Below are 14350 nucleotides of genomic sequence, written 5' to 3' on the forward strand. Positions count from 1 at the left end.
TTCTAAATCACTTTATCAACCCAAATACCAATTTCTTGCAAAGGTATTGCCTAAAGAGATTGGTTACTTTCCTTCAGATGATAATAACACCGTTATAAGTCCTAGCGAAGCCAAACCGCATTCCATTATGGTTTTCGACGACATAGCGTGTGAAAAGCATGACAACATCCGCGCTTATTTCACTATGGGCCGTCACAACAATATCGATGTTTTCTATCTTGGCCAAACGTACAGCAGGATCCCCAAACAACTGATACGAGACAATGCAAATTTTTTAATACTCTTTAAACAGGATGACATGAATCTTAAACACGTGTACGCTGATCACATCAATACAGACATGCCGTATGACTCTTTGAAAAAACTATGCACTCTAGCGTGGAATGACAAGCATGGATTTCTTGTCATAGACAAGGATCGCGACCTTTATAAGGGCAGATACCGCGTTGGGATTGACACTTTCCTTGAGTCACTATGAGTACGCGGATCTATTACTACAACGACGTTAGAAGGTATGCAGATGCCGGTTGCGGTGGTATCAAGAGACCTACAAAGGTAAGCTCTAATCTTTGCACGTGGTATTACGCAGATAAGAAAAGGTTTTGCGGTAACTATTGCAGTAGACGTGGTGCACACGGTCATGCGTATAATAGACTTTGTTGGCGTCATAGAAGACCAGGTTGCTATAGCAGGAGCTTACCGCCAATAGTGCTGTTGATGATTTCATCTAGCCAGCGTATATACAACAGAGATAGGTGGATAGCGTTTATAGCCGAGTGTCAGGAGAAGAATGTACCTATTGAATTGGTAATTTACCATGAGGACATGCTAAACGGTACGGTGCGTGAACCCATGAACCTACTGTCTCGGTTTAGACCGTTCCCCGACCTCTTTGGCAAGCCGATATTGAAACTCAGTAACAGTCATGGTAGTTTGAACTTTACTCAGATATACTTAAGGATGTTGAAGTATGCTTGTGATATACCTTATGCCACTAAGTGTATAGTGTTGACTGAGCGCAGTATACCAGTTAGATCCCCCGTTACACTCTATAGACGTGCACTGCGGTCGCGGTGTTACTTAAACATAAGTTACAATGTAAGTTACGGCCCAATGCCTAGTAGTGTAATGGGAAGGCGGGGTAAACCGTTTGCTGCAGTGAACAACATATGTCAAGGACTGTACACAGCAGATTTCTTGAAACTTGCATTACCCACAGTACCACTGCAGTGCGAAAAATTTGGCATCTCTTTGGTAACGAAAACCGGTGAGTATAAAATAACGCAACCAAACCTGTTTAGAAGCTGGCATGAATTTACCGGCGCAAACTCGGATGAGTTTCTTCTTCTAAACTCATATCTGTTGCACAACACTAACGTTGATCGACCTATTCAACGTTTGAAGGAATATATGGACAGAACAGTGTCAAACGATCAGTATACGGTCGCTGAGATCCCTCAGTGGCGGCACGGTATTAAAAGAACATTTATTTTTAGAGATATGACGCTACGAGAACGCATACCCAGATTCAATCCTGAGACAGACAGATATTACTACGGCCTACCATTGACCTCTGGTGTTTCACTTAAAGAAGTGATTCGTTACATTAGAAAACACAAGAAGCGGGCATTGTTTTTTAGACAAGTAGAACTGCCATGAAGAGGGTAAGGTTTGACGATAGAGTGGAGGTAAGGCTAGTTCCGCGGTATGACGAGTGCAGATTATTCGATACTTCATCATTTTTCGAACAGATGAGGAAATCCTATATAAATAAACAGATAGCAGGCTGTGGGTTCAGTGTCAATCATGGCGCGAAACAAGAAGCAGCTTATGACGGAGATATCAAAATTAAAGAAAGCTATAAAACAAAAGTATAATCGGTTTAAGCGGGGTGAATTGGAGTCCGAGGAGATGTTTGAAAAGCAATACCAGCCGTTGATCAAGGAATTGCGTGACACCAAGGAGACCCGCACTTTACACACCGATGTCAAGAAGGAAATCAAGAAAGAGGAAGATGATGCAGATGATGACGATGATGAAAACTCAGAGTTTCTACCAAATGTATTTTCTTCGCCTAATCTTCCCCATTTAAAACCATCGGTCTCCACTAGACTTGATTCTGGAGCAGAAGAAGTGTTTGAGACAGACGACCAAGGTGATGGTGGAAACAACGAAATTACAAAAATGCTCTCAACACCTACGGGTCTACAGACGGCGTCCCAATATATCGCCGACAGCTTTGCTCATCCGTTGACCAGAAAGTACATGCAAGAGCTTATGAAGGATTTGGGTGGGCGTTCATCTAAAATTGACCATCTTTACGGTCCTCGTTACGAAAAAAATACTTTAATGGTTGGCAATAAGGAATTGCAGTTTGATGAGGACGGTAGTATTCGAATAGATGATGTGGCGTATAAGCCACAAGAGGGTCTGTACGAGTTGATTTTCAAGCGAATACCGGATGATGAAATCTACAATGACGAAGACAAAATCGCTTACAAAGATATACTGAAGAAAACTAGCGCTCATAAAAGAAACTATAACCCAAATGGAGTTATCAATCGCAACACGTCGCTCAAGTATAAGTATGTAATTTCAGACTTATTTCCAAAAGTAGTTAAGGGTTCTGGAGCTGACAGGAAAGCTCATAGTGTGACTAAATCACTATCAGATCCCGATACGGTTTACTGGAACGATCCAAATGAGTTGTGCGACCGTCTTAGGCTGTTGGTGGCATCCGCTGAAGCTGGAAACACGAACCACAAGAACGAGATTATAAATATCATTGAAGAATTGAAAGAATCAAAGACTATATCAGGTGATGGTAACGCGAGATTCAGATCATTGATGAGATGACCGTCAATAAGTTTGGTCAGAGGCCACAATCTCTGAAGAAGCAAGACATCCAGAGAGTTATGAATACTGTAAACAAAAAGCTAAAGAAAGATGTAAGAAGATTGTACTCTCAAATTGCAATCCTTCAGAATCAAGCGCTTATTCAGCAGGATCAAATAAACAGCTTACAAAATACAAATGAAGAAGCTATAAGACGTCTAGCAGTTCAACTATTTCACTGGATCAACAAGATACACACTACCGTACCTCCAGGTCGCTTCCACGCCGTCTTAGATGCTGATGAAAACTCATATATTGACTGGGATAAGATATTTATAAAGAGCAATGTACAGGAGGAGTCTTCATCACTTGTAAAATGAGTGTGGACAAGTTTGGACGACGCTTCAAGCGTACAAAGGCTAAACAAGGTCCGAAAGGCGAGGGATTCAATGTGACTGCCGAAGGTGACTATGACGTGCAGAGAAAACGTCTGAGAAATCTAGGGAACCCTGAAGATGAACTAGACGCTGTTAATCTACAGACGTTGATCAGTAAGTTAGGAGATCTGCAGACCGAAATGATTACTTTAACCGACAAGTTAAACAGCTTGAAAGATTCACAAGAAAATTCTATGAAGCTTTTAGCGGTTCAATTGTTCCATTGGATCAATAGAGTACACAGTACCGTAGCTGTTGGTAGGTTTCAAGCACACTTTAACGTTGATGCACATACATATATCGACTGGGATAAGATATTTATAAAGAGTAAAGTTCGTGACTCGCCATCACTTGCACAATGAGTGTTGACAAGTTTGGACGGCGATCCAGGCAGTTTGGAAAAGGCGGGTTAAGGGGACCAAAAGGAGATGGATTCAAGCTAACGGCCGAAGGTGACTACGACATTAACGGGAAGCGTCTAAGACATGTAAAAAGTCCAGAAGATGATCTCGACGCCGTAAATCTACAAACGCTGACCAGTAAATCGGTGATAATCGGGAAAGATGGAATTGACTGTCGGAAACAGAGATTGAGCAATATAAGTAAAGCTACAAGACCATACGATGCTCTACCACTCGCTCAACTGGCCGAACACATACCGTCAAAAGATTTAAAGGATAAATCTTACAAGTTCCAGCGCTTTAGATTACATCAAATTGGGGAGCCTAAACAAAACGATGACGCGTTAACACTCGGTTACTTCAAAAATAACACTATCAAAAAAAGGCAGGATGGTTGGGAGCTTGGAAACAAAAGGCTAAAGCTAGTGGCCGATCCTGTCGAGCTTCGTGACGCTGTGACGCTCAACTATTTCAACGCAAACACAGTTACAAAGAAGCAAGACGGTTGGGAGTTTGCAAACAAAAAGTTAGGGTTAGTTGCAGACCCTACCGAAATGCAGGATGCTGTGACAATGAACTATCTCGTTCGTGTCTTAAGTGAAGTGTTTTACAGTTTCTATATACGTCTCGCTCCTCCTGGTGATAGTGTTAGATCGGTCGCTAAAGACCAGTGGATTCGTTCAAACGTTGTTGATCCGTTTTTCTTAAACGCCAAAACGAAAATAATGAGATCGGAAGACTAATTATATAAACTGTGATTGCAAGCCATACACTGCAGTCTGGTTTTGGCCACGGCGCGGATAAAATGGCAAAGCGCAAAGGGTCGTCCGTCAGACGAAAGCGAACCATCGGAGGAGCAGGAGGTATTATCTCTAGTGTTATTAACAAGGCGATTGACCTTCTACCTTTTGAAGCACACATCCCTGGCTATTCTTTCTGCGGACCTGGCACATTTTTGAAAAAAAGAATCGCTAGGGGTGAGAAGGGGGTGAATTTATTGGATGATGCCTGCCGTATTCACGATATAGCTTACGATAAATACAGTGACTCGGAGCATCGCAATCAAGCAGACAAAGAGTTGGCAAAGCGGGCTTGGGATAGAGTAAAAGCGTCAGACGCGACTTTAGGTGAAAGAGCAGCTGCTTTAGCGGTAACTGGTGCGATGAAAGCTAAAACGGCTTTCGGTGGTGGTGGTGGTGGGAAGAGACGAAGGAAAGTTGTTAAGAAGAAGAGCGGAAAGACGAAAGGTAGGGGCCTTTACCTAAAACCTTATCCAAAGAGGGGAGCTGGTGTTAGAAAGAAGAAGAGGAGTTGTTGTAAAAAAAAATCTCGATCCCGATAAGACCGTTGACAAATTTCGAGTTGATCCACTACGCTAAACAACTAAGCATTCCCAATTTTAGAGGGGTGTTTATGCGTGACACGTTACCTCAAACAGGGCCCAGAAAATACGAGTCAGCTATAGTTAATCTGGACTCAAGTTACGGTGACGGTACTCATTGGGTTTGCTACAGAAAACGCCGGCATAATGTAAGCTATTTTGACAGTTTCGGAAATCTTCGCCCTCCTTGGGAACTCATATACTATTTCGGACCCACCGCTGACATACAGTATAATTATCAAAGTCGTCAGGGGTTTGATTCAGTTGTATGTGGACATCTGTGCTTAGAGTTTCTCAGCGGAAAGAATGTTTTGCTTGAGCGGGAAAGGTTCAAGAATAACTTGTGACGTATTTCCTCCATACGACACCAGTGATGGCGATTACGTAATTGGATTGATAGATCTGAGCACATTCAATTCTATTCCCAATATTGAAAAGAATGTAAACGATAAATTTTATTACGGAAACCATGATGAAGTGATAACGTTTGAGGAAGGTTCTTACGAAGTAGAAGACATTGCGAATTATATACAGGGGAGACTACCGGAGGGGATCACAGTCCGCTTGAATGCAAATAACAATACTCTTAAGACCGAGATTAAAAGCAACGTGCAGATTGATTTCAGCAAGAAAGGCACAATTGCATCGATATTGGGCTTCAGCAAAAAGGTGCTGCAAGCTAATAAAGTACACACTTCAGACCTGCCTGTGAATATTCTCAAGGTGAACAGCATAAGAGTTGAGTGCAACGTTGTTCGCGGCTCGTTTGATAACGGTGTAGAGAGTCACGTTATTCACGAGTTCTTTCCACAAGTAGAGCCGGGGTATAAAATAGTCGAGACACCTGGTACAGTGATTTATTTACCGCTCAACGTTCAGAAGGTGCACACCATAACTGTCGAGCTTAAAGATCAAGACAACAATCCTGTGAATCTCAGAGGTGAAACGTTATCTTTGAGGTTGCATATAAAGAAAGTGGGTGCTCATGGGTCTAGTATTTAAGGAGGGTGTGAACATAATTCAGGTCATTAGACCGTCGCGCCTGATAGTGGTAACTTCTGCTAACGCAAATTTCTTGCGCTCTCTTGGCTTTAAAGTTAACACCGGCGCAATTCGTGAAAATGCTCGATATAGAGAGTCCCGCTGAGTACAATGAAATCATTACCGGACTGGAATATCACACACATAATCCGTATGCTTCAACCACGTTTAATAATAACGATGAAATAAGGATACCAATCAGTTATCAGGATTTAATAACAGCTCCTTTTGAAAGCACACTACACGTTGTGGGTACAGTAAGCGGTAAGAAAGCTGACGGTACAACAGATGCTAAAGTGTCTCTGGTTAACAACGCGATCGCTTTTCTCTTTGATGATATCCGATACGAGATTGGCGGTGTGGAAATTGATCGCACAAAGAATGTAGGTATAGCCAGTTCGTTAAAAAATATATTATCAGCTCGTGCGGAAGATGAAAATAATCTGGAAAATGCATGCTGGTTCGGCCCCGGTGGAAAGAAAGAAATGAACAAATTCTCATTTTCTGTGCCTTTAAGGTTGTTGTTGGGATTCGCAGAGGATTACAAGCGAATAATTGTGAATGTAAAACAAGAGTTGATACTGCTGCGGTCGGCGACAGATGCCAACGCTATTATTAGCGATGACGCAGCGACCCACACGTTGAAGATCACCAATCTGTACTGGCGGGTGCCTCACATCTCTGTATCCGACTTGTTTCGTGCTAAAATCCTACGTCTAGTTGAAAAAGATACTCCAATACATATACCGTTTAGATCGTGGGAGTTGCACGAATACCCTGTACTGCCGCAAACTGAACGTCAATCATGGACTATAAAAACTTCTTCTCAATTGGAGAAACCACGATACGTGATTGTAGCTTTCCAGACAGAAAGGAAAAACAACTTAAAGAAAGACATGTCATGTTTTGACAGTTGTAAGTTATCGAACATCCGTCTGTATTTAAATACACAATATTTCCCTTATGACAACATTCACGGAGACACCGCTATATTCTACGAAATGTTTGTAAGATTTCAAAACTCCTATTATGGCGATTTAGGTGGTCGTCGGTGGCCTGACGTCAGTCTGGACACGTTTAAAAATAAAACACCTCTGTATGTGATTGATTGTTCACGCCAAAATGATTCGGTCAAGTCTGGACCTGTCGATGTACGGCTAGAATTTGAGGCTACGGAAGCGTTCAAGGCCAACACCACAGCCTACTGTCTACTGCTTCATGACTCGTATTTCGTTTACACAATGCTCAAGGGCACGGTAAAGAAGATGATGTAACGTGAATAAAACACGATGCAAATGACAGAATCTTTCAGTTTCAAATTGGACGCCACGATGGAAGGTTCACGGAAGATAAATATTGTCCTTGATTTGGTCGGTGAAATCCGTAGACTAATCCGCAATCACCAGTTAACAACAATGAAACGGACGAGTGATGGCTACATGCATTATTGCGAATGTGCGTATACCGCACCGGATTGTCAAGATGTACCAGACACTTGTGTATGTGTAATGATTGACAGGCGGAAAGATGAAATATTCAGACTGTTAAATGAAATTTACGATAACACTGTGCAAAACGACGACGACGATGTCATAGAAGATGATAGTGACTATACGATATCCTCTATGGAAGAGGGAGAGGAGGAGGAGGAGGTATGTAATTGTATAAGCCAGTGACTAATACGTCAGGTACTTAATGGTTTGCTCAAGGTGTACAGAGTCATTCGTGATCATGGAGCGAAAGAGTGAAGACATACTGGCTACTGTCGCTGATGCTGTGTTCAAGGAAGAGGAGGAGGAGGAGGACCAGCTGGTGAGTCAACCAATGGAAATAGACAAGGTTAAATCAGTCCGTAAAAGCTCAAAACGAAATCTCCCGAATCTAGTTACCGGTGTGTTTCTAAAGTCTCTTTACTTTTTGAATCCTGATTGTTCCAAATACTTGATTGTAGGATTGTTTGTTGATCACGACAACGGTGTCGGTATCTTGATGAAAGGTAAAAGGGGAACGTTTGCGTTTTGGAAACCTGAAATGTTCAACATTCTATTAGGGTGCGCGAACCAAATCACCGGACTCTTGGAATCGACAGGCGTGCATAGATTCAGTAGTTCTAAAAGCGAAAGTGGAGAGAATATGGTGGTACGTAGAGTATTTGGTCAGCAGTACGTTGTACTGTACGACGGAAAGAATACATTAACTCTGTCCGTAGACGAGTGGACTCAGTTCACCAACTGTCTGCCCTGCGTAACACGTCAAATCAACGAGTTGTTTTTAACGGAGGATCTATTGAGATCTTACGTCAGTGATGTGTTAGCATTGCCTAACAACGGAAGTCCGGACGAGGGTTACGTTGATCCGCCTGAGGCTTTACCACGTCACCTTTGCGACAGACTTTTTGATGACGTCCAGTGCTACAAACGTTGGCCACATTCCAGCGGCGATGAATGTGGCAGTAGTTGAATTTCAAGCTTTTCAAGGTAACAAAAAACCGTTTATAATCAAAGAGTTTGCCATTGTGGCTAATTCATTTCAATGTCAAATTGTTTTCAAACCTCCGTTTCCTAGGGAGAGATTAAACAAGAAAATGCGTACAACAGCTCTGTGGTTAGAGAAGAACTACCACAAGATCTTGTGGGAAGAAGGCGATTTCCCTTACAGTGGAAGTGTCATTCGCAACCTGTGCAAGCCGTTTACCATAATTTATACACGTGGTCATGAGAAAGCGAATTTTTTAAGACGGTTTCACTCTAACGTTTGTGAGCTGGACAACCTGGCATGTTATGACAGTAGTACATTATGCAGTTGTAAAGGAACGCATCGGTTTTCCTGCTCCCTACCGCAACACAGCGGCCGTGATGAAGATGTACGGTGTGCAATGCACGCTGCTAGATGTCGTTTTGAAATCCTGAATAAACAGACTCACCAGTCCACTTAGTAGTCATTCTGTTCACGGTCACTGTTGAGATTACATCGTGTCAGCATGGCGAGTACAGCTGCTGCTGCTACCGCTGCTGTATGGGACCTCATTTCTCGAGAGCCCAAAGTGCCTGTCGGTGTGCTCACTGATGCGTTCATTTTGAAATTTAGTCGCTTTCTGAATTGGAAGCTTTTATCGGCAAATTATACTTTTTCGTTTGACATGTTGAGAATATTTCAGCATAAAGTAATTTGGACCACGATTTTGGAAAATGCTCGCCTTCCTGAATTCATTTTACGTGAAATGATGCCGAACTTTGACACTTACTGTTGGATAGTAATAAGTCGTCACCAGGTTCTATCGGAGCAGTTTATACACGATTTTGCTGAACAGCTGGACTGGGATTACATACTATTGTACCAAAACCTTAGTGGAAAGTTTCTTCAGGACCATTGTAATTATTATAGTGATGAAGCGTAATGTGTCCCGTAGAAAAACTCCAGTTTTACGATAGACCACATTGAAAGGCTTCACCGAGTAAAGTGGTCAACAACCGATTCTCTGCTTGTGTTTCACGAGTCACATTGAAAGGCCTCTCTGAGTAAAGTGACTTGTAGGAATCTTGCTGAGAATCGGATCTCGCTCATCCTCTGTAAGTTACAACGAGTCACATTGAAAGGCTTCTCCAAGTAAAGTGGCTTGTATGAAACCGACTGAGAGATGCTTCAGCTTCACCTGGATGAGACAAGTCATATTGAAAGGCTTCACCAAGTAAAGTGACTTGTCGCGTCCGCCTAGTAGTATAATGTAGATTAGTACAAAAATGTCCTTCTCGGAAGGAGGAGGAGTTCGGCATTGAGTTGAGAACTACTCCTGGAAAAAATGTCTTTGCGAGAGCTAAGGAGTTTGGCATTAAGTTGAAAACTTCAAAGCTCACGTGGGGCAGAAAAACACTTGCAAAATACAAAAGTTTTTGCGAGTACTTGACAGTGAGACGGAAAGGTTCGGCATTTAGTTGAGAACTTTAACGGACTCGCTAAACGGTCTCGCAAGGACACCAAAAAAAAAAAGTTTACTTTTTCGGAGGTGGCAAATTTGTTATGGAGTGGCCATCACGACAGAGTGGGCGATGGTTGGGGCCCACTCGCAAAGAGAGGTGACACGGAGAGGTTCGGCATTGAGTTGAGAACTTGAACGTGTTCAGTGTTCTTTGTTAAGTGAGATTAGGCCTCCTGGGGAAACTCACTATAATAAAAAACGCGCCGAGACCCCTACGGCCTGGCTCAAAGCCTACCGTGGTGATGGAAACGTGGGTCAACTACGCTGCATTCCTGTCTATATTCAGCTTGGCAGTTTGCCACGACCACAGCCGCGACTACCTCCACTTTCATTCCAAGGTATATATACTACCTGTGGCAAGGTGATCGTCACAGTCACTCTTCGTCTACGTGTCGACGCTCTCATTACAGGTAAGTGACTACACTACACATTTAACTGTTTTCTTTAAGATATTCGACTGCGCTCTCTATTTGCGGTGTGTTGCTCACGCATAGTTATTCTCAATCCGCTAGCCAAGTTAACAGTTTTACGATGAACTCGTTGTTAAGATTATTCGCTATACAGATTGTCGGTTTTCCTTTACAGATTGAAAAATGGAACTTTCTACAAAGCTTTCGTCCCTGGAGAAGCATGGTGAACCCACACCAAAGATGGCGATAAAAGAGTTGACACGGAAAGCTGGCTACAGGATCCTGGAGGCAAAGAAGGTGGACACTAAATTTGACCGGAAGGCAGTGATGTTACTCGTAGAAGTGGACAGCACCAAAACAGTCGTCACATTTCTACCAGTGAGATTTGAAAAGACTTTAGATGACAGTGATCTACAAGAAATGACGTCGTCTAAAAGGTATAAAGTTAGATGTACGGGTGTTAACGGACTTTTGGTAGATGTTAAGATTTGGAAATGTATGTAATCAGAACGCTTTTAATAAATGTAGTACGGTCGTCAACACGTGTGTTATTTCTGCAACGCCCCCGCCTCCCGGCTATTTTTACATCGCGGTCGGCAATGTGTTTTTGTTCTTTCTGTCTACAGTGGCTCGCCATATACAAGCAGACGATGGACGTCAATACAGGTAAGTGAATCCCACCTAAAAAGGGAGGGAGGCATTATGTGGTACGCAGTGTAACAACCAGTATCTCTGGACCGACTTTGTGCACCATATGATGCCTTAACCTGGGGGTGTACGCACCCGGACAGTCCCAAACCCTGTCCGGGGTGGGATTTACGTAAGTGTCTACATGTGTGTTGTGTAGCTTCATTCGCTTTGTCACAATGTTACAGAGTAAGATGGTCTGGTACACACATGCGTAGTTGTAGTCATTGGAATGCACAGCTGTATCCGCTCTGTCACCATGTGCTGTAACGAGGTTATGCTCGCCTACACGAGAGAGCTCTTAAGGTATGCCAACCGAGTGGTCTAAGCGCTCGTCTTACGTTCCGCGGGACCAGGGTTCAAATCCTGGATGGCTTGGCATACTTTTTTTTTGCGGCCTCACTTGCCGTTACCATTATGTTGTAAGCCGTCTCTACCAGATAGCAGCACCGCAGTCGCACACGTACGCTAAGAACAATAGTGTTACAGTAGGCATACTTTTTTTTTACGTCCTCACTTGCCGCTACCAGTATGTTGTGAGCCGTCTCTACCAGATAGCAGCACCGCAGTCGCAAAGCTAAGAAACTACAGCTGATCGCCGATAACGCCGGGCGCCCCGCGCCGCACGTACAGCCATATCGCGCCGCCACGCACAACTCGTCTCCGTGGTCCAGTGGTCAGCGCGACAGTCTCGCATTCGTAGGGGCCCAGGTTCGGATACCGGCCGCCGGAGACACAAATTTTTGTTCATCCGCCATGACACCGTCCGCCATCGCTCGTCCGCCATCGCTCTCGTAAGGTGGGGGGCTTGCTGCTCTCCCATTGGCTGGGGGGTCGTCGCAGGGGGTCTAGGAGGGGGCGGGGGGTGTTGGAGGGGGGAGGGGAGGGGGCAGGGGGCGTGGCCTAGCCGCCATTGCTGCTTTCTCATTGGTCCAGAATAACTCCATAAGAGCCCATGTTAGCGCCAAAGTGGCGCCCGTTCTACTTACATTTTTTACATTAAAGTTTAAAATGATTGATGTGTATAATTTATTTAAATTTAATCTAAATAATAGCCATACGTAGGTTTTAGCTTAACAGTTTATAACAAAAATAGTTAACAATAATTCAATAAAAAACATATAAAACTGTGTATTAAAACTTTTTAACATTAGCTTACAAACTGGACGTACCATATCATCTCGGATTTCTGCAGATTCCAAGAATTTCCCGCAAGTAAATTTGTAGAAGTCATCGCAGGGCCTAACAGACGGATCCATGTAGTTCAGGATTCTATCGGCTGGCAAAAAGCAATGAAAAGCTTGTTATAATAATTGTATTGTATATATTTATAAATTATATACAGTTAGATACATAAATGTTACAATTTAGATAAACCAAATAAACTTGTTTTTGCAAACCTTACTTAAAAACCTGTACGAATTATATATTTTTTTGTTTATGTTATGTTATTTTATCATATATGGTTTCTGTCCTAAGTAGAATTGTGTCACTATTTAATCTTGACATAGTATATATTTTTTCCAGCCTTTATTTGTAAACCAAGTTCATGAGCATGGAGAGAGCTATGAAAGAATAAAATCATATGTCCTCATGATGTAATTTTAGTGTTAAATCTTATTAAACTTTACCAATAACTTAAAGCTCCTTTGTGCTTTATGTCTACTTTTCATGGCAAACTGGACATCAAAAAGCCCTCCTTGTTGAATACCCAACAGGTCCTTCTTAAAATCATGTCGAGTCCTGTGATAAATCTTGATATAAAGGTCCTATGGAAACTTTATAAATTGTATAAACTTTATAAATAAGTTCCTCTTGGTCTAAGAAAGAAATCGGTATTGGTGTTTTTACAGTTAAGTTCATATGAATAAACTCCGCAATATTTTACGTATTTCTTGTTTCGATACATACACATATTTCTGAATAAATATTTTACTAATTTTTATTCTTAACATATCCTTTTAAAGTACCCTTATACTCACACAGTTATATTCATATACATTTTATTTATATTCAAAAGCATACAAATACGGAACAAATGGGTCGATAATTGGTTACCTGTATATATTTTATTTGTACTTAAAAGTGTGTGTGTGTGTGTGTGTGTGTGTGTGTGTGTGTGTGTGTGTGTGTGTGTGTGTGTGTGTGTGTGTGTGTGTGTGTGTGTGTGTGTGTGTGTGTGTGTGTGTGTGTGTGTAACGTAAAGAAATGGTAAATTAACGATCAATTGGTTGCTAATATATGCTTCGTAAATATAGGCTCAATAATTCGTAATTAGTGGTTCCTTAAACAGCACAGTTTTTAACTTTTGATACAGCAGATAAAGTTTGACTTACCAGTTTTCTTACAGTCATCTGTTTTGCATACGGGTCGTATTGATTTACCTGAAAAATATGGTGGTTACTCTAGCTAGTTCTGTACTCTCTCTGATTTAATCATCAGTATCTTTATCAATTAAATATTTTACATAGTAACCTAATGTACTTAAATGAACCAACAACCGTTACTCGCAATTGCTAAAACATTCAGTCACTAAAAAAAATCACTGACTAAAAATGTAAATAATTGATTTTTTGGAATATATATATTATATATATATACATATATTATATATATATATATATTATTGTGTATTAATAAATTGTTTTGTGTATACATTATAAGTACAAAACGTACAATAATAATATGTAATAATTTACTTACATGAACCAAAGCTAAATAATATTACGAGGAAAGTCCAACCTTTGGGTGACATGTTACGAGTGTACAAAGACAACTATTGTTGTATGTAGCACTCAGCTAGCATTCTCTCTGACACATCACTGAAAGACTATACAGTTATGGGCATTGGTTATTTATAACCAATGTGGAAATTGCAAGTTAAATTGTTTATTATTAAACAGATATTGCACATCAGCTGTTGATTATGTAAAGTTTTGATTTATTTATTGTACATTTATTTAACGTTTTTCAATAAAATGCCATAATTTACTGATTACATTTACAGCCACTCTCTCCGTGAAATTGAAAGACTATACTTAGCACTTCTTTGACTTTTAGTTCCAACTGCAATTTTCCACATACTCGGAACAACGAACTAACTCGTATTCAAAAAGATAAAAAGAACAACGTAGCAGTAGGGAGTTAGAAAACTATTTACGGAAATTATGAGTTAAAAATAG

At 41.4% G+C, this 14350-nt stretch overlaps 1 protein-coding gene across 1 annotated transcript in view; it reads right to left on the minus strand.

The window, feature by feature from the left end:
- The window catches only part of LOC124354296 (neprilysin-2-like), a 51267-nt gene extending 37299 nt beyond the window's left edge, over positions 1 to 13968 (minus strand). Inside the window, exons 1-3 of the mRNA XM_046804639.1 lie at positions 13872 to 13968; positions 13505 to 13552; positions 12341 to 12447 (exon numbers count right to left, since the gene is read on the minus strand). Coding sequence (XP_046660595.1) covers positions 12341 to 12447; positions 13505 to 13552; positions 13872 to 13923 — 207 coding nt within the window. The 5' untranslated portion in view covers positions 13924 to 13968. The remainder of the gene's footprint in view (positions 1 to 12340; positions 12448 to 13504; positions 13553 to 13871) is intronic.
- Positions 13969 to 14350: the final 382 nt, after the last annotated feature.

Source organism: Homalodisca vitripennis, chromosome 2 (assembly GCF_021130785.1).
Source record: "Homalodisca vitripennis isolate AUS2020 chromosome 2, UT_GWSS_2.1, whole genome shotgun sequence".
Lineage (NCBI taxonomy): Eukaryota > Metazoa > Arthropoda > Insecta > Hemiptera > Cicadellidae > Homalodisca > Homalodisca vitripennis.